The sequence below is a fragment of the Anas platyrhynchos genome, chromosome 3 (assembly GCF_047663525.1).
Source record: "Anas platyrhynchos isolate ZD024472 breed Pekin duck chromosome 3, IASCAAS_PekinDuck_T2T, whole genome shotgun sequence".
Lineage (NCBI taxonomy): Eukaryota > Metazoa > Chordata > Aves > Anseriformes > Anatidae > Anas > Anas platyrhynchos.
The window spans coordinates 25,255,372-25,274,155 of record NC_092589.1 but is presented as its reverse complement, the minus strand read 5'-3'; the positions used below and the strand labels follow the sequence as shown (position 1 = coordinate 25,274,155).

Here is an 18,784-nt window from a genome sequence, read left to right as displayed (position 1 = left end):
GTTTTGAAGAATGACCAAAAATAATTATATTCTCAGTTATGGGACTCCAAGAACAGACACCAGTAACTAACTTAGGCACATCATAAGAAATAAACACGTATATTCACCAGTTCAACCATGATCAACAGAGCGCCTGCACTAACATGAAGGCAATTAACTCTGCTGTCACGTTGTGACCGTGTTTTTATTGGGTCAGTCCTCAAGACTTTAGTTTTACATGGTCCAGTTCAAGCCCACATTCTCCTGACAGCCTTTAGTGTTACAACACACTTGCAGGGGCTAATGTGAAACTGTGTTTTGTATTCTGCTGAGTAACTATTCTGCTCCTAAAACACCATAGTATCGTTCTCATCTCAAAAACACTTCTACAGACTAAAAAGCCCATCTGACTTCCATGCATGGTAATTCAAAAGAGAAAATGCAGCCCCATATAAAGCTAGGGAGCTTTATCTGGAAGTCAGTGTGAGGAGTCTACTAACTGTAAAAGTAGCAACAGATGAAAGGTATGTTTTTACGTCATCTCCAGCAACAAAGACAATTCAACTCTTGCCTGTATTTAAATACCAGTCTTTGTGCTTTCAAGGCCTGTGTAAAAGATAAACATCTTTATAAACAAACAGTTGCAGTACCTTGAGTAATGCAGCGTCTACCTTTAAAGCGGTATCAAGTTTTCAGAATAGACACCTCCATGTCTTGGGAATCAAATCACTATTAACGTAAGCAAAGTGTAGATGTGGTTCTTCACAGACTATACATTTCTTAAAAAAAAAAAAAAAAAAAAAAAAAAGGAAAGGAAAGGAAAGAAAAGTTGTTAGTGGTACCAGTCTTAAAGGATCTTTACAAGAAGGCTCCTTAGATATGCTTGACCAAAACAACTTTGTTTCAGTCATTTAAAGGTACCCTAGCACAGGGCATTGTACAAAGAATAACGCTGTCTTCAACTATGATCCCACTTCCTAAGGGCCCCCACTTCAAGAGCTCAGAGTCTCTTGAAGAAGTAGGACTGTTGCAGAATCTGGTCTCTAGATGAGAATAATGTACATAGAAAATAAAAGCCACACGTCAGCTATTTGCTATATATTCTTTGTTCTACTTTAGATATCAAGCATCATTTAAAAGATGACTATTTCTGTGTTATATCGTTCCCTAAGAAAGGAAAAAAGCACAGATACATTGGAGGACAATACTGCGATATCATCCTCACTTAATAGGAGTGAAGTGAGATTTGTTCTGCCTATAGCGAGAGGGCTAACATGCTTTCTAGATTATGTATTCCCTTATAAAATCAAACTATTGTAATAAGTAATCATCAAAGTCTTTCTGAGCATGTCAGGCAGAAACCAAGGTTCCTTCACATTTATTACAGCAAAACAGTAATATATACAGTAATATTCAGTAATATTACCCACTTTTTTACACTGCAGGAAGGAACTTAGAGAGGTAAAATATAATTATTTTGACAAGTTACAGCATTCTTAGAAGCACTTGTTTGACTTCAGTTCCATTTCCCATTTTCACAGGCTCAAGCACAAAAGCACCTAATTTTCCAGAACAAATCTGATGCTCTTCAAAGTGCTAGCTCAGGACTTTGGTGAAAAGCAAAGCATAAGCATCTCTAAACCCAAACTTTTGTGACCAATTGTCACTTCTACAGATAATTTAAGGATCTTCCTGTAATCCAGGATATGCTTATAGAACAAGCTATATATTCAGAAGCTGAGAATTAAACCTCCTAAAGACCCGTATTGTTTATCAAACTGTGCTCACAGAATGAAACAGTTGCTGAAGATGACTAAAATGCAGCAACAAAACAAGAGAGGAAGAGAAACCAACTTTTTTTATAAATCATTCCACTTCTGCTGCAAAGGTTACATATTACTGCACAAGTTACCTATCCACTCCCGTAATTGGTGTAAACTGCCCGCTGGGAAACAGAAGCATTTGGTGATAATGCTGGGCTGCCAAATTCAGTGCTTCAAATGTAGATAGAATCACTCACTCTTTGGGGGCAGCAGCAGACGTTAAGCTGATTTTTCATCACACATCAATGGACACCTTCAAGTAGTTGGCAATACGATGGGCTAACCCATTGATAAAGTTTTATTAGGAAACAGTGACTACAGTACAATGCACACATGCATACCGTACTCTCAGTAATAGCAAAAGCGAGAAAAAAAAGCTTTGAGTTCACAGCATTTCTGCTATCCTACACAGTACTGAAGTAATTGAAAAGTCCAGGATAAAGTCAAGAGGCATGTGCCTTTTTCTAAAGGACCTACAAAAAGCTTTTTTTTGTTTTTAAGTAATAGCTTTATCAATATTCTTGTTCATTATAATTGCATATTACCATCTGCATTTTTTCTGCACATATTTGGAGAACAAGCCAAGTAACCCACATCCTTAAGAAAGTAGCATTAATATTTCCTTATGGTTTTACAGAAATAATTTCTAAATTTAGAAAACTAGAAATCCATTTCCTTGCATTTTTTCCTTAAAAACTGCTACTGTAATCCCCCCATAACTAGTCAGCAGTGGTCCCCTCTAAAACCTGTTTAAGCCTCTCAGCCCCTTGGTGCACCAAGTCTGCCTGCAGTTCTCTCTCTCTGTTTTATCCTACAAGCACAAGCAAACACCACTCAAGCCTTTCTGTACCTTAGCTTACAGCAGACATCTACATGACAAACCAACTTGTAAGAGATGGCCAAAAATTACACTGATACAGCTGCAGCCTTTATACCTGTCAACAGCTTAAAGCTTAATGTGTGACTTCCGTACAGCAACCATACATACTGTAGAACAGTGCTTTAGGTTATTAAGTTACAACTGTTTAAATACTTAACATTTAATTGCAATATTTAATTGCATATATTAAGACAATAATTTGGAATACCAATTAAAATCCTCAGCATCACTGTTTAATTATGAACAAAGCTTAGCATTCTCTCTGGATTTATCTGTATTTCAAAAAACAATTCAAAAGAAAAAACATTATATATAGTTCATGCCTACGTATTAGAATTTGGAGTAACCACCAGCAATTCAGCACTCAATTTTTCAACAGTATGCAGCACTGTATGATCAGCTGAATGGGTGGTGTTCTCATGCAATATTCAAGGCCTCAGTTTTGGTTTGAGTCCTTGGAAAATATGGGAATTCCATCGCTTCTGAGTAGCTCAATTATTTTCATGTAAGTGAGAACAGGTAGTTATTTAAGAGGGCTGTTGTATTATATTTAAATGCCAGCACAGAAATCTTTGTACAGCTCTGTTTTGATTTCATGGCTTAATAGCATAATTACATTAAAAAAACATCTGGTTTTAGGTATGCAAAGCCTAGTCAAAGCAAGTATCAATTTCAGCTACTGGGTTGTCAAGCAAAAAGCCTTTGCAAAAGACAGCTAAAGTTTCCATCACCCTACCAGAGGCAACAATGGGAAACAAGTCTAAGCCACATGAGCATTCATCTATTTTTGTCAGTAGTATTTAAGTATTTATTAAGCTGTTTTTCATCCCTTTTTTCAGTTGGCTGACATCCATCTGCTACACGTAACATTTGAAAATGCAGTTAGCAAGCTGCTAAAATGACGACTCTGGAGAGTGTTTGGTTGCATTTTCCTATTAACATAATAGGCAACAGTTTCTAGAATTTGTCTTGCTGATATATTTCGCCTAAGGCAAGGATGGAAAAGGTTCCCCCTGCTAGTATAAAAAAGTTCAAGTACTGGAAAAAAATCCTTCTGATATTTAATATCAGTATTTGCATAACAAGAAAAACTATCTGCTTGAGTATTGCTAGGTAACTGCAAAAATCTATGTGTTACTTTAAGGTTTTAAATATAGAAGTTTAATTATTTAGCCAATAACAGTTCTACAGACTGCATCACTGATAATGTTACACAACATATGACCAAGATCAATACAAAGATCTAAGATCTGCTAGTGACCGTGTTAGTATACATTGGCAATTTTAACATTTCAATTCAGAAAACGCCCATTCTTCTACCCTCCCCCCCAAATATATCATTTACGTAAATATTTATTAGATCCAGTCATCATGCTACAGTATCTGGTTAATAAACCTCACTGTAAGAATACACCAGCATAACATTTGAACACAATGAAATCTATATGAAATTTTATCATAACTTTGCGGAAGTACATGTGTGGGCCATCAAAATCAGGCAATTTTGTACAGTACATTTGTAAAGATCTGTCTTCTTAACATACTTAGTGTGTTAGAATAGTTTCTTGTTCAATTCCCAAAAATAAATATAAGCTTTCGATTGAAAGCATTTATTTTCATAGTTTTCCGAAGTGGAATCTGGGGAAGAAAATACTTCAAACTTGTCAGCTTGTCCACTTCAGTACATAGAAGCATCTCCTGTCCCACTATTCATTCAATTCAGAGAGATTTTCTTCCAGTGAAATATGACTGGAGCATTCATTTTCTTTTCAGCAATTCAGTCTGTTTCCATGGCAGCACTGCGGGATTCCTTAGACACCATGAGTCGCATTAGCTGGCTGTGGAATTTCTCGATCTTCTTTACGTCTTGTGCTTGGTCTGTTCTATACAGCAGACACTGTAAGAGAAAGTTGCTTAATATTAGATTTCACTTGCACCACTTTTATCCTGCTCATAGTTGCAACAAATTTGTGCCTGAACACACAGAAAAAGGTAAGTATTTACATGCTCATTTGTGGCATTTGGTTACCACAAGGCAGCACCACTACATGCCTGCCCTCTTTTAAATTTTAAACACAGATGCATACACACTGCATTTTCTCAGAGGCTCTTGCTTTCAATTTTAAAAGTAGTGAAGCTCATCATTTTGAGCAAGTGTCTTCTCTCTTAAAAAAGGTGCTACAACTTGCACTTTAAAACTGTCTTTAAGGACACCCTTGTTTAGGCTTAAAATCTACTATGCTTAGATAACAGAATTAACTCTCTATTCTGAAAGTGAATACACACCTCCAGTAGCATAACATTAGTTCAGTATTTGCTACTGAAGAGGATCCCCTACCCCAAGCAAAATCTGTTTGAGATAGTTCTAAATAGTGAAAATATCTGATAAAGAGGAATTATTTCACATGACAAGCCTGTAAATGCAAAAGGAACAGGAGTAGTATCAGTGACTGATCAAAAAAAGGCCGCTTAGGGGTTTTTTTGCATGGTAATTTCTTATGCTTGTACACCATAAGCATGACTGTTCAGGCCTATTTAATAATAAAACCAATGGTCCATCCTTCAGTGCTCTCAACACAGCACCTTTTGCCAGCAATAAGCCATTTTAATTCAGAGCCAAAGAAGAGAAAAAAAAAAGTTTGATTTTTCCTTAGTTTTGCAGTTAGCTGCAAAGAAACCCTCTCCCTTTATATAAAAAGCAAAGGAACAATTCAGACAGTGTAACAGCCTCTCACAACAGGCAGCACGTAAGAAGGTCTGTAACTGAAAACAGCTGAAGTTCACAAGTCAACTATCTCCAATCTTCCACTATGGAAGATTTCAACTGACCTGCCCTTCACTCCCCTGTTATCAGTGCACCATTTTCATCACCTCACCCACTGTCAGCCCTATTATCCTATCAAGAAACAGCGTTACTGAAGTTTTGCGTCTTTCCCAGATGTCTGAAATACCAATACCAGACTTTTTCCCAGAAAGGATAAACGTGATTTTTCCAAATCTGAACCCAAGAGAAGGGCATACTACTTGCTGATGGTTACTCAGACTGCAGAACAACTTGGCTTTAACATCACCAGCACCAGGAACATATGGTGTGCTGGTGTGCACATGCAAATCCATTTCTACCTGCTGTCTACCATCTCATATCCTAACTTCAAATATTTCTAAGCACTATTTAGAACAAGAGCAATGCAGCTGCTCCATTGCCTTCTACAGCAACCACTGAAAGCATGCTGCAAAATTCTGTGTTATATATGCTGCAAAAATTCTGTGTATAGTAGCACAAGCTCTGCTGAATGCGTAACAAATGGTTCTGGCACCATAGCGTTATTTCAGAAGATGGGATTTCTGAAGTGCAAGCGAATTTTGCAGTTTAGTCTGATACCAGTCCAGCATCTCCTACTCACAAAGAAGCAGATAGCCCTACAGTTTCAAGTTATTACCACTCTGAGCAAGTTGAAAGGACCAAACTCTAACTAGCAAACAGCTGTTTGAAGACGATCCTTATGCACTTCAGTGGAAGCTAACAACATAGTTCCATGAAGAACTTTCAAATGGAGAGAGGGTCTAAGATTTTTGTAATGCTTGTTTCCTTGTTTTCATAGAATCCTAACAAGACCTCTAAAAAACACTGAAATGTTCAAACTTCCACTGGATTATGCAGAGTTGAACACAGGTCAGCATGTCACAGACAGAAACTAAGAAAGTGTGAGCAAACTGTGAAAGTGTGAGAAATTAAGAAAGTGTGAGCAAGAAAGTGTGTTTATGAACAATGGTTCATAAACTGACTGACAGCAAAGTGCCAGTCCTCGAGAGGTACAGTACGCCTTCTAAAGGGGACCGTGTTCTTTACTTACAGCTACGTCATCCGTTACTTTGATACAGAGGTTCCCATCACAGTGTCGGTATTTGAGAACAACCCGCACCTGAAATGACAAACATTTAAGAAGTTAACACCTATAGCTATTAACATCTATTAATTCACATCTATTACCATCACAACATACCTGAGGGAAATTCAGACTGCCTGTTATTGAAGTTACATACTGCTTCACAGTTTCACTACCTCTTGGTGGTCCTCAGTTCCGCTGTCCACAAACCTTACAGCCACGGTGGTTTAGAAGTTGGATCACCACATTTCCTTGCCTAACGCATTAAATCGGTATTACAGTAATGTCAGTGAGCTTTATGTGGGGCATGTTAAAAACCTCCGTAAGTATAGCAGTGGCAGTTGCAGGGGCCTCAGTAACAGGTATTGGAATGGCTCCTGCCATTTCCTTACAAGACACCCACTCGCCACGTATCACACTTTAGAAAAAGTGAAATAGAAGTTGTGTTTATAGACAAGAAACACTTAGGACAATAGTTCTATGTGAAGACTTGAAAAGGATCTATTGAGTGGGGTAAACTCACCATTAGGTACTGTATAAGCAAAGTAGTAAAGTATCGTATAAATGCTATATTTCCAGTGACTACAGTTAATTCAATAGCAACATTAAAGCCTATAGACAGGCTTGAAGCATTTTAACACTTTTAAAAGTGGAAAAGGGAAGATACAAGTATAACATTTTTAGAGTAATTAAAACCATAGCACTGAAGAGAGTTCTTTGAAATTAAACTGCTTTCAAGACTCAACAAGGCTACATGTGAGGAAGTCAGAAAGCAAGGACTCAGCTTGTCACTAAAAATAATTCCTACTGTAGTAACCTGCCCTGAGATTCAGTCTACCCATAGCCCTTCTGGACTCTCAAATTACACAAGTTCTCCTAACCACCATGATAAACATCAACACTCTCAGGATTTGACTGAGCATTAAATGCTTCCTACTGAATGCAGGATTGGCCAAGGAGTTTTCTTATCTACTGTTTCTAGTGTCAGCTAGCATCAGCACAGTATCTAGAAGGAAAGCAATTTGTGCTTTTAAGAACATTCAGAATTAGGATGACTGATGCTATAAAGAGATCTTTGTCATACAGTGACCCGCTGTATCATCAACCACCTTGACTACAAAATACATTTTGATATTTCTGCTCTGCAATGGATCTCTTTACAAGTTTGTCCTTCTTGCTTAAGAAATGGTCTTCTAGCCACAACATCTATGTAACTACATTTCTCAACTGAGCAAGCCTGGATTAATTATCTTGTTCCCACAAAAGGCAAGACCACTCATTACCAAGCTTAATTGGCCCCAAAAAGAACACAGACACATCTCCCACAGGTCTTACTCTTCCTTCAGTTTCTTGAAGAGTGCAACTGTATGTGAAAGTTTCTCAAGCTAGCTGCCCTGCAAGTTGGAAGGAGAGTCCTCATATTGTAACTCTAGGGCCTACGCTATCTTTTTCGCAAGGGGGAAAGCAACGCCTGGCTGCACTGACATCCTTTGCAAACTCTTCACTTAATTATACTGCAGAGCATAAAAAGGTACAACACAGAACTTATTATCAGTAGACAGGTGACGATTGCACATGAAGGGGCATTTATGCTAGTTAAAGGCACACACACTACTTCTGGAGGTTCCTCTGTGCACCCTACTTTTGATGAACGAAACTAAGTCCCTTTTGCTGATATTTTCTCAGGCTTATGACTCCCACTTCACCTTTTGCACGGTTTTTTGGCCAAAACGTTTGTGAGACTGAAGTCTGCTCAAACTACACATCTGAGAAGAACTACTAAAACCCGAGAGCGGTCACAGAGCAAGAAGTTAATTCATAGAGCAAATGATCTTTAGGAAACACCCCCCTGAAGCAACACCGCAGGTAATAATACAACACATGACCTAATAAACGCTTCCTTTTACTTTTCAGCGAGACAAATTCACAGGGACGCGGCTTCACATCCGAAGAACACCACAGCGAGAGCTCCGGAGCCACCGGGCCGCCCCCGCCGCCAGCTGGGGCCTCACCCGAGACCCACCAACACCCCCCCCCGGGGCCCTCCTGGGTCTGGGTCTCGGCGTGGGGCGTTCCCCGCTCACCTTCATGGGGTCGGCGAGGTAGAGCTTCTCCGCGGCGCGGGTGAACTCCTCCCAGGCCTGGTAGTGCGGCATGGCGCGGCGCGGCGCCCTGCTCCCTCCCGTGCCACAGCCGGCAGCAAGATGGCGCCCGCGGCGAGCGGCGCGGCGGCGCAAGAGGCCGCCTCCCATTGGCCGGCGGGGAGCGGGCAACCAATCAGGAAGCGCGTGACTCAGCGATGGCGGCCCCGCCAGCGCGGCGCCAGGCCGCCACAGCGACCCCTGCAGGCGCGGCGGGGCGGGGCAGGGGGGAGAGGAGAGGGGGAGAGGCCGCCCGCCAGCAGCCCGCGGGGTTGCGGGTTCGAATCCCGCCCCCCTCCCGGGCACCGTGAGGTTGGCTCCGCAGGAACCAGGCGGCTGAACGTGGTCCAAGTCCTCCCGCTGGAAGGCCCTTTGTGGCTCCAGGCTGAACAAAAGCGTGCTGGAAAAAAATAATAAAACAGCACGGGCGGCTCCGGGCCGCCGGGCTTCCAAAAGGCTCCGCCGGCGGCTGTGAGGGCGGCCGGGTCCGGCCCCAGGCTGGGAACCGCGGCGTTATGCGGGGGAATCCCGCTTTTCATACATTTTGCGTGTGAATAAAGCATTTACACAGCGCTGACTCAACGTAATCTCAGAAAAGAGAGGCAAATAAATCCAGGATTTCTCCTGTGGCAATTCCCAGTCCCGTTTCGTTAGGTGACCCGCGGTCGTTCCTCAGTCCCACGGAGCCAGCAGGCTGCTGCTCACCACAGACCTGAAGTAAAGGCCAACACAAAACATCGAACCCTGCTGTTACCTGTTACCAGAACCGCCGGATAATCACCCACCATTTCATGTTACTGTTACCGAACTGAGGAAACTGTGGCCAAACAAGCTGGAAAGTTTAGGGCAGATCTGCTGGTGAGGGGACAAATTGCCCAGACCATCCCAGTCTCTGCTAGCGACATGGGGAAATCCCAGCTGTGGTTATTTCAAGGCACAATAGATGTAGGAGAGAATGAGGAAACATGGCACAGAAATAAAAGGGTGGATGGGAGGTAAGGGGAGAAAAACTAGAATGAATTTCCCTGAGTCAGTAAAGCAGAAAATAATTATTACTGTGGAGATCAACCTTGGAAAAGTCTTTTGTCTGCGGTGATCAGACAGCCAAACTTTAATAAATTGCAACTTGTGGGTGTTATGTGGTCTAAGCAATTCTGCTTAAAGGCGTTTGCACCAATGTGTGAAGACTGAGCAGTGGAAGGCTCAAGACTTTTCTTTCCAGAACTGCTCGCAGAGTTTTGATGCAACACGGAGAACCCAGCTTCAGAAACTTCGGAGTTGTCTTTCGGAGGGGCTGATAATCAACAGCTCTAATCAAAGGCTTTGATAGGCATACCAATAGAGCCTAAAGCAATTAAGCCAAACACAGAACCTAACCAGAGTATTTCTCTACCACCTCACATTTTGCGCAGCCATTTTGTAACTGCAGAGTAGGAATTGCTTTTGGTAGTGGTTTACAGACGCACAGGGTTGTAAATATGTGCAAATGAAAGGTGTGGGGAGTGCACAACCTGTAACACACCTAGTTCATAGAACCATTGCTCACCAAATTTGGATCCAGGTTTTCCAGTGGGATGCAGATATTTTCTTCCTGAAGGACGAGTCCCAGTTTTGGGCTGTGTAGTCAGCAGCACCTTGGGGTTGATTTTCAGAGGATTTTCATTTTGACTCAAATGGTCAGGATCCTTTATGTGTCCTGTGATGCAAGAACTGGCTTAAGTTTGCCAATGCCCAGTTAATAGCCCCAGAATCCATGCAATATAACAGAGCTAATGTAATTAGCAATTTAAGCTAATGTAAGAGAGCAAGATCAGAAAAAAAAAAAAAAGAAAAAAAGAAAAAAAAGGATACATTTTTATTTTTCCTTAATGCAGATGATTTCTAAGATCCATTTTAGGATGTAACTTCTCAAACTATTACATGTACAAAACACTGAAGGTGACAAGCTGAAGCAGCCAGGGCAAGGGACAGAGAGGGAGTTCTTATTTGACCTTATCTCTGAAGAAAATGTAGAGTGTCACTATGACAGTTGTATACAGTCCCATGCACAGTTCCACATAGCCTGCTCTTGGCTGCAGGATTTCCTATTCCCTTCCACCACCACCACCACCACCTGTGGCTCCGCAGTTGTGCTGCCCCAGCTGCTTGTAACTCTGAGCTGGGGATCAAACCAGTGACCTGATTTGGATTAAAAGTAGCCCTGTTTTAGTTACACTTTTAAAAGTTGAGATCAGTTTATTTTTCCAGTTTATGGCATGGCCATAAGGACTGTTGTGCTGACACAGCTGTTCAAAACACACCTTTTTTGGTGGCAACACAGGATTTAGGAATTCCTACTGTTTTTGCTGGCTTGCCACCAAAAATGGCGGGTTGTACGTGAAACCCACAGCTTCCCTGAAAGCAAGGCTGCTTACTGAAATCTTGACAATTTAAAAGAGAGGCTATTTCTGAAAGCCAGTGAATGTCTGATACTTAGAGCTAATGTGCTGCTTCACTATATTGTTCTCATCTTGCTTGGAGAAGAGAACATTTTTTTGACATGTTTGAAAAGTAAGTTAGACCATTGAGTTATTCATCTGTACACTGTATTTTATGTGTGCTCAAAACTGTATTTTTCAAGTAAGTTTCAGTGAAACTAGTAATAGTAAAAATCTTTAAATAAGCTCTTTGTTTAGCGAAATAAAATGATTGTTTTTCACTGTGTAAAGTGTTTGGTATTTAGCCAATAAAAAATTAGTAGTTAGAAAGAATTCTGCTAAAACATACATACTTATCTTGCTTGCTTTTCTAGGGCTCCTTCAGTCTTCCATGAAAGAAGTCATTCCTGCAGTCTTACAGCTATTTTATCACTAGTAAGTGAAATTTGGAGTGCTACAAAACCTTTTCTCATTCCCATCAGGTATATCCTTGCTATGTTCCCTAGACCACCTTAGATAATGTGTTTTTAGCTTGGATTTAAGGCCATAAAAAGCTATGAAGCAATCCTATAAGTACTTGTGTGATGAAGACTTTTCATGTGTTTTTTTTTTCCTCAGGCCTTTCCCCTTCATCTAACCTGTGTGTACATGATTAATGATCTCTCTTTGATCAAGCTTCTACATGCATTGCCACTGCAAGTCCTGCTCTGTATAGTTATGTTCAGGCATCTGGATTCCACATCATAATTTCTTTAGGTTTTTATCTACTGTCTTCCTTTGCACAAATGACAAACTGAAAGAAAACAGTGGAAAAAGGCTTTGTATGATGTCTTAAAATATTATCTACTGAGATCTCAAGTTTTTGCAACTCCTGCAAAGTTCATGGAAACTGCAGCTGCTCAGCATCGCTCAGGGTTAGATATTTAATTTCTTGTTCTTTACATTAATGCTTGTGTTCAATCTAAATCAGGCGTCATATTCCTATTTGCAAGTGTTTTTTTCTGTCCTGGATAAGGAATTCAGATAAGAGTATTAAATTCATTAAAATAGTTATATGTCACCATGACACACTGCTGGCAGGTAAAATAGGCTGGTCTTTCTAGCTAAGAGTAACTTTTTATAAAAATCTCTGCATTATCATGTTAAATTATGGATGTGATGGGAAACTGTAGGACGTACTCTGTTCTCAGTTATTTTTTTATATGGGTAACAGCTTAATAAAGAAGAAAATTTGGTGCTGAGATGATAATCCTCTTCTTGGACCGGGAGCAACATAAAGTCAATGCAGTTATGCAGGTCTAAAAGAGTGTTAATGAGGAGTCAGTTATAAGGCAATTATTACTGCCAGGAATGCTTAATGCTTTAAGAAGGAGATAGAGGCACTTCTTTCAAAATAGCTTCAACCCATCCCTCAGTGAAGTTAAGGGGAAAGCATGAGCACAGTGATTATACATTCCATTCTTGTGTGTCTATGTTCTAAAACAGCTTGGGATTTGCACTGCTGCAAACTTTAGTTAAGCGGGCTTGTTTTATGAAAGGGTTATTTTATTTATGTGCGTAAGGATGCAGATACATCTTGAGGACAGGAAGCTGAGCAGTCGTCGACATCTCACTAGGTTCTGAACCTCAGTACCCCTGAGACACGAGTCTGCAGTCAGAAGTAGTTCACGCTCCTGGATGGGTTACAACATGCCAAACCGAGCCACGGTTTCTTCACTCCACAGCTCTTGAAGGAACACAAAACATACTGCTGCTTTCGATGGGTTTTACATGTTAAACAACTTGGTTAATGGTTTTGCCAGGCTGAACCAGGTATGATTAATTACATCAGTGCTAATTTCCTGCTTCTTTTGCACTCTTATCAAGTGATTCAGACTCATCCTGTCCTAAATGAGTAATTAAATATTAGTGTAGCTGAGCTGAAGCTGTTAAAGTGTGGTTCATGATGCTTAAGGCTGCATGTGGACAGCAGGATTCTGGGGCTCTGTCCAGTTCATGAATCTATGTGCCCGTCCCAGCCAAGTCACAACTTCAAGTCAGGGTGAAACCTAAGTGTCTGTTAATCTCCTTCCTTTTCCCCAGTGCCCTTGCTTATATGAAAGGAAACACTCCAAAAACATCCCTGGGTTGTGGGTAACCTGAAGCCTTGGGCACACCGTCATCCACACTTGCCATACCTTCCCCAAGGCATCATTGTTTTCTAGCTTGCTTTAACCACTTGAAAAAAGATACCTGTGATTTAATATGTTCTAATCTTACTGTATCACAGGGTGTTTATGTATGCACATGTCAATAGGCATTGCACTAGCCAGAGGGCTGTCCCTGCACATGGCCATGTTGCCAGCCTGGCCTTAATAGCAACTGCTGTTTCATTTTTGGATACTGTTCTGGCACCATTCTTGCCAAGCTCTTTGCTTTTGGTGGCTAGAAATATGTGTCCCTTTCTGTTAACTGGCCGGTTTACTGCCTTCAGCCTTCAGCATGTATTCAAATCATGTGTTGTCATGCAGGAGATGTATATTGGAAAGCTGACTCTGTGTTGTCATGAGAGCAAAATAGCAGTCCTTTTCCTTCAGGGAAAAAAGGAGCACATCTCTTAGCCAGCTCCTGAACCAGTATTTCAATCACTTTGGAAGCAAACAGACACTTAGCATTAACTACTCATAAATTTCCAATCATCACTACATGAAGTTTCCGTGCATGCTTAGCACTGGGTTAGATCATCAGTTGGCACGAACTGGAGGTGCATTGATTTCTTGCATTAATCTTTAAATAGGAAAGCTCTCTACTTGATAGGCATGACTTGAAGCTGGTTTACCTGTGATGCTCCTGCTGTCACGGCTGACATAATTGAATAGCACAAACCACGGGGAGTATATATACGCTTATAGTGGTACCTTCCAAAGTCCTCTGGACCTGCGTAACTGCATCTGTGGCAAAAGGGCTGTTGGCACTTTTAATTCTTTGATTTCTAACACTAAGCTACATGTCTCAGCCCATCAGATGGAAATGACCTCTTTCTTCCTAGTCTGCTGCAATGCTACAGCTTGGACATTCCAGGCAGGCCTTCCTGCTGAAATGGGAGCAATGCTCTTCCCAATCCCTAAGTTCTGTTCCGAGGGCAGCAACATGCAGCTGGTGGGCAACAGTAACATCCTCTGCTGTTTGTAAGGTACACTCAAGCCTATCCCTAATGTTTTGCATCCTCATTCAAGTGGACTCATGATTTAGCTGTGTCAGTAAAAGAGATTGGTAGGCCCAGCCACTTCACGTTGCCTTTCCCCAGGAATTAATGCCCTTTCATGATCTGTTTGCAGAGATGCTTTTAGAGTGCCCCTTAACCCACTTCAATCAATCTGGGTTAGCAAAACCCTCCTGCTTAATCCATATAAGCTACGCCTGGCTCAGGTGGACCAAAAGTAGGTTAGGGGGTGCCCACATGAGCCATTCTGCAGTCAGATCTGAAGAGGTGGTAATTTCCACAAAAAGAAGTAGGACGGGCGGAGCAGGGGAAGTGGATCTGAATCAGCAATTCCTTCCCTCCCCTCAGCTGCAGGCAGAAAGAGGATGCCAGCTGGGGCCCTGAGCTCCACACGTGGCACTGCTGGGCAGCTCAGCTGACAGCACAACTTCTGAAGCCGCAGTAGTGCAGCTGCTTTCCCATACACCCATTCTCATCATCACAGCATTGAGAAAAGCTTTGTGTGGACCAGCTGTTGCCTAGAGCGCACAGCATACCAAGGCCTTTGCAGACTCCTCACATACTTCCACTGGGATGTTTGTGCAAGGTCAAGAGTTGATGCAGGTAGAATTCAAAAGCAGGTTTGAAAAGTAAGTGTCAAAATGCTTGGCGTTGGCATTGCTAATTCCTGAAACAACTGCAGGCACACACATTGGTCCTCTGGTGCCTTCTGTATGGCAGTTTTCTATAAAATATATCTGACACGGAGCTTGTGTGGCTGTCGGGCTTGCAAACCCACATAGAGCATACATAAAAGCTCGGATATGTGCTGGGAAGTGCTTCCTTACTTCCCGCATGTGGTGTTGCTGTTAAGATCCCTGTCAAGGAGGTAGCAAGTATTTGCCGGGCCATTTGGTTGGCTTTAGCCTGCAGAGAAATTTTACCCTCAAAACTGTAAGTTTAGCATTTTCATAAGATTTGGAATATGTTAAAAATATCAAAGGAGATCTAGGTAGTTTGTAGGAGTGGGGACAGGGAGAATAACTCGTATAAATGGCATGCCAGGGGTGTGACTTTATACTGAAGGGCTAGTTGCTAATGAGATTTGAGATGTCCTAACAACTGCATTCTTGCTGAAGTGTTTTTTTGCTCTACATTAGCAACTTTTACTGTTCTCTTCATTATTATTATTATTATTATTATTATTATTATTATTATTATTATTATTACATGAATTAAATAAGTCAAATGTTCATATGATCTTGCTGCTTTAGAAACAAATGACAAAGTTCCCGTTTCTTTCAAGAGGACCAGAAAAACCTATGCAAAGGGTTGTGAATGTATGAGGAAATATTTACCACTGTCTCTGGTTTAGGGCATGGAGGAGAGGATGAGGGGCCTTTGGGAAATTCGCAGTCTGATGTTGACAGTCCTTCCTTGTCTCCCTGCCTGTTACCTATTTCTGGGTGGGAAAGAAAGAGGCTGGGAATGGTAGCTGCTTGTTTTCTGAGGAATCTGTACTCTACAAGGCCACAGCCAATCTGTTTCCCCTTTATGCAGCAGGAAGAGATGAGGCAAAGCAGTGTGTGTGCTCATACATATTTCAAATCCTTTATTTTTTTCTTAGGGTTATTTTCACTTTTCTTTTAAAATAGGGCAAATCTTGGTGCCCTAAAGCTAACTCCTCTTCTATATAGTTTACTCTTGTTGATTTAAAAAACAGGAATCCTGAGGAAGATTTGTCAGCGTAGCATTTGCTATGCAAAATTTACATGCAGCTGCTTTGAACTGAATTCCTGGCAGAAGTGAAAGGATTTTGAGGCTTCCAAATCTTAGCTGACTGCTGTTTTGTGCAGACGGAAATCCATCTGATACGTCCTTCTCTAAAGATCCTTCCTAGCCAGTAAGTGCTGTACAATCCTTCTCCAGCCTGACTGAGACACATTATTGGTGTATGGGAGAGGATGGGTCTGGACCAAGAAGTTAATTAGCTGTGCCTGGGAATGCCAGCTACTAAAGTAACTGGTCATTTTTTGAAGGGGGAGGAAAACTCTTATTTTCAGAGTCGAAAGCAGCAAAAACATGAAAATGTGTGCAAATATTGGTGCTTATTTCTCTTCTGTTGGTCAGCACTCTTCCTCACATGTGGGGCAGCACTTTTCCTCAACATGTGGGGCAAATTTTCCAGCAGTTCTGCTTTGTGTCTGGAGTTGTAAGTTGTATCTAGTCCTACCTGAGGAGCATTTGAAGGCTACTTGCAAATCAGGTGTTGGTAACGTCTCACTAGTTTCACAGTAGCTGAGAAGCCGTTGACACTGATAGTTTTTTTTGGTAATGAAACCATGATCTAATCCAGGACCAGCAGTAAACAAGTGGTTTGCTGTTTAGACATGTAGGGTAACTAATGCAATTAAGGTAATGCAGTCCTCTTACAGGTGAAGACTTTCCTGTGTTGACACAGCAGCCTCCTCACTCTTTGGCAGCGATGCTAACTTCAGTGTGTGGAAGCTCTTCTCCTTAGGAGCAGGATCAATTCAATGCCCCATAAATCTTATTATGTATTCCGTTCGTTCCTCAGAGAAGTATCATGAGGGTTAATTATTTCTCTGCTCTGACTCAGACAGTGATTTCGTGCCAGAGGATTCTGGCAGTAAGTATAATCCTAGTGATACCCTCAGTGAGGAAACCATTGTTAACGATGTTGATGAGGAAGCGCTAATGGAAGCTGAACCAGAGCCTGATATAGAAATTGAGAGACCTAAGGCAAACAAAGGAAAGAGGTTGGAAACCTTGCTGTTTGCTGCCTTCTGCAGTAGATCTTAAGAAAAATAACTCTTTGTCTTCTTTCCCCTTCCCCCAAGCCCAAACACAGACTGCAGAATGCCTCTCCTGAGGCTGAGCTGTGCTAGAGGGAGGGAGGAGATGTGCTGCTTAAGTGCTGGTGCTGAGCATCATTCCCTCGGGAAGCCATGCAGTGAGGAGCAGTTTTCAAATACAGCGAGTGTCTCTTCAGCAAAGCTGGGCTGCCAGATGGAGGCTGAGGCCCCTGTTCTGCCCGTGTTCCACCAAGGCATCGCTCCAGAGCCAGTTGGCATGGAGAATTATAAGCACGTTGGCCATGTTACTCTGTTTAGGACCAGTGCTCTGGTGGTAGATGTCACATGAATAAAATATATTTTCAGCTCTGTTCTTCTCTTACCAGTATTTTACAAACTCATGATGGGAGACCAGTGACATCTACCTGTCGTACAGCTGTTCTGTGAGGTGCAGAAAGGCTCCCTGTGCAAATACACAGAGGTAAGCAAAACCTAGTCTGTAAAAAATTTATTTCCCTTGTCCCAAAGAGATTATTTTCCTCTCCTACTCCCATGTGGTTTCTAAGGCCCAGTTTAAACGCATACAATGACATAAGATACATAACTATTTTCCATACATGGCACTGGTTGTTCAGCAGGAAGCATTCGTTGCTTTAAGACAGTACTGAAAGGGATTCTGTTCTGCACTCCAAAAGAGAAGCAGACAGGATTATCTTGTGTCACATCCTTCTTCTATTAGTCAAATGGTGAGATCAGACATCTGAGTTGTTTCAGCCTATGACCTTACCCCATGCTTCCTGACAGATCTCACAGCTTTTCTTTTGTCTCTAGTATATATGCAGGATCCTCCAATCCATGTAAAAACCTGCATTCTTTCTTGATCTTTTTTCCTAGTATCTTGGACCTCTGGGAGATCACAACCTTGCCTTGATTTCTGTGTGGCTGCACTGCCTTAGTTTGGATCCCTCCACTAAAGGTGCTTAAAGGTATTCATGGCATTCTCCAATGTTTCTTGCTGCTATTCAACTATACAGTGTTCTTTTAACTTGCATTCTTCCTGTATGACTCCAGAAGCAGAACAGCAGTCTCTAATGTGACACTGACACTATGGCCCTTTATAGCAACCAGCGGTTTACGCATTCGTCATTCAACTCACAATCAGCTTTGCTATCTCTGTCATCTTACCGTTGCTCTCTCATTCTCTAACATGCTTAATTTTCTTTAGGCTCAGCAGCTGCTCCCAGAATTTTCACCAAAAACAGTTTTCAGATTCTCCCTCACGTTCTCTAGCAAGGAATGTCAGTAGCTCTCTTTTTTTTTTTTTTTTTTTGGTCTCCTGTTTCATGGTATAATATAGTTTTCCTCCTAATTTCCTTTCTAATTGCTTCTGCATTTTCCTTTAACAGTCTGTGATCTCCAGCAGCATGTGTTATGCCCCATGAAATCTGGACACTGTGACTTTATTATTTCAAGCATCCTTGTAAGCTATACCCAGCAGTTGTAGCCTTTCTTTATGTGATTGCATTCAGAAACATTCTCTTGTGTTAGCTGACTGACATGTATCCCCAGCAGTTCTCAGCCTTCTCTGTTTTTTATCATTATCCTGAGGCCCAACACTTGCATTTTGTAGTGTTGTGAGGCTTTCTTAGACAGCTCTGTC

General features: G+C 41.5%; 1 protein-coding gene across 1 annotated transcript; it reads right to left on the bottom strand.

Moving 5' to 3' along the window:
* Positions 1-2,062: 2,062 nt before the first annotated feature.
* SRP9 (signal recognition particle 9) lies at positions 2,063-8,812 on the bottom strand. The gene is made up of 3 exons (XM_027453045.3): positions 8,654-8,812; positions 6,537-6,605; positions 2,063-4,579 (listed from the first exon to the last, which is right to left on the bottom strand). Exons 1-3 carry the CDS (start codon positions 8,723-8,725, stop codon positions 4,460-4,462), a joined length of 261 nt encoding a protein of 86 aa, XP_027308846.1. The 5' UTR covers positions 8,726-8,812; the 3' UTR covers positions 2,063-4,459.
* Between the last annotated feature and the right edge of the window lie 9,972 nt (positions 8,813-18,784).

Bases quoted from the DNA above. Each gene is read 5' to 3' on its own strand.
- SRP9 (XM_027453045.3), bottom strand. From the start codon at position 8,725: ATGCCGCACTACCAGGCCTGGGAGGAGTTCACCCGCGCCGCGGAGAAG. The intron at 6,606-8,653 runs GTGAGCGGGGAA...TTGTCATTTCAG, and splicing joins ACCTCGCCGACCCCATGAAG to GTGCGGGTTGTTCTCAAATA. The intron at 4,580-6,536 runs GTAAGTAAAGAA...TTTCTCTTACAG, and splicing joins AAGTAACGGATGACGTAGCT to TGTCTGCTGTATAGAACAGA.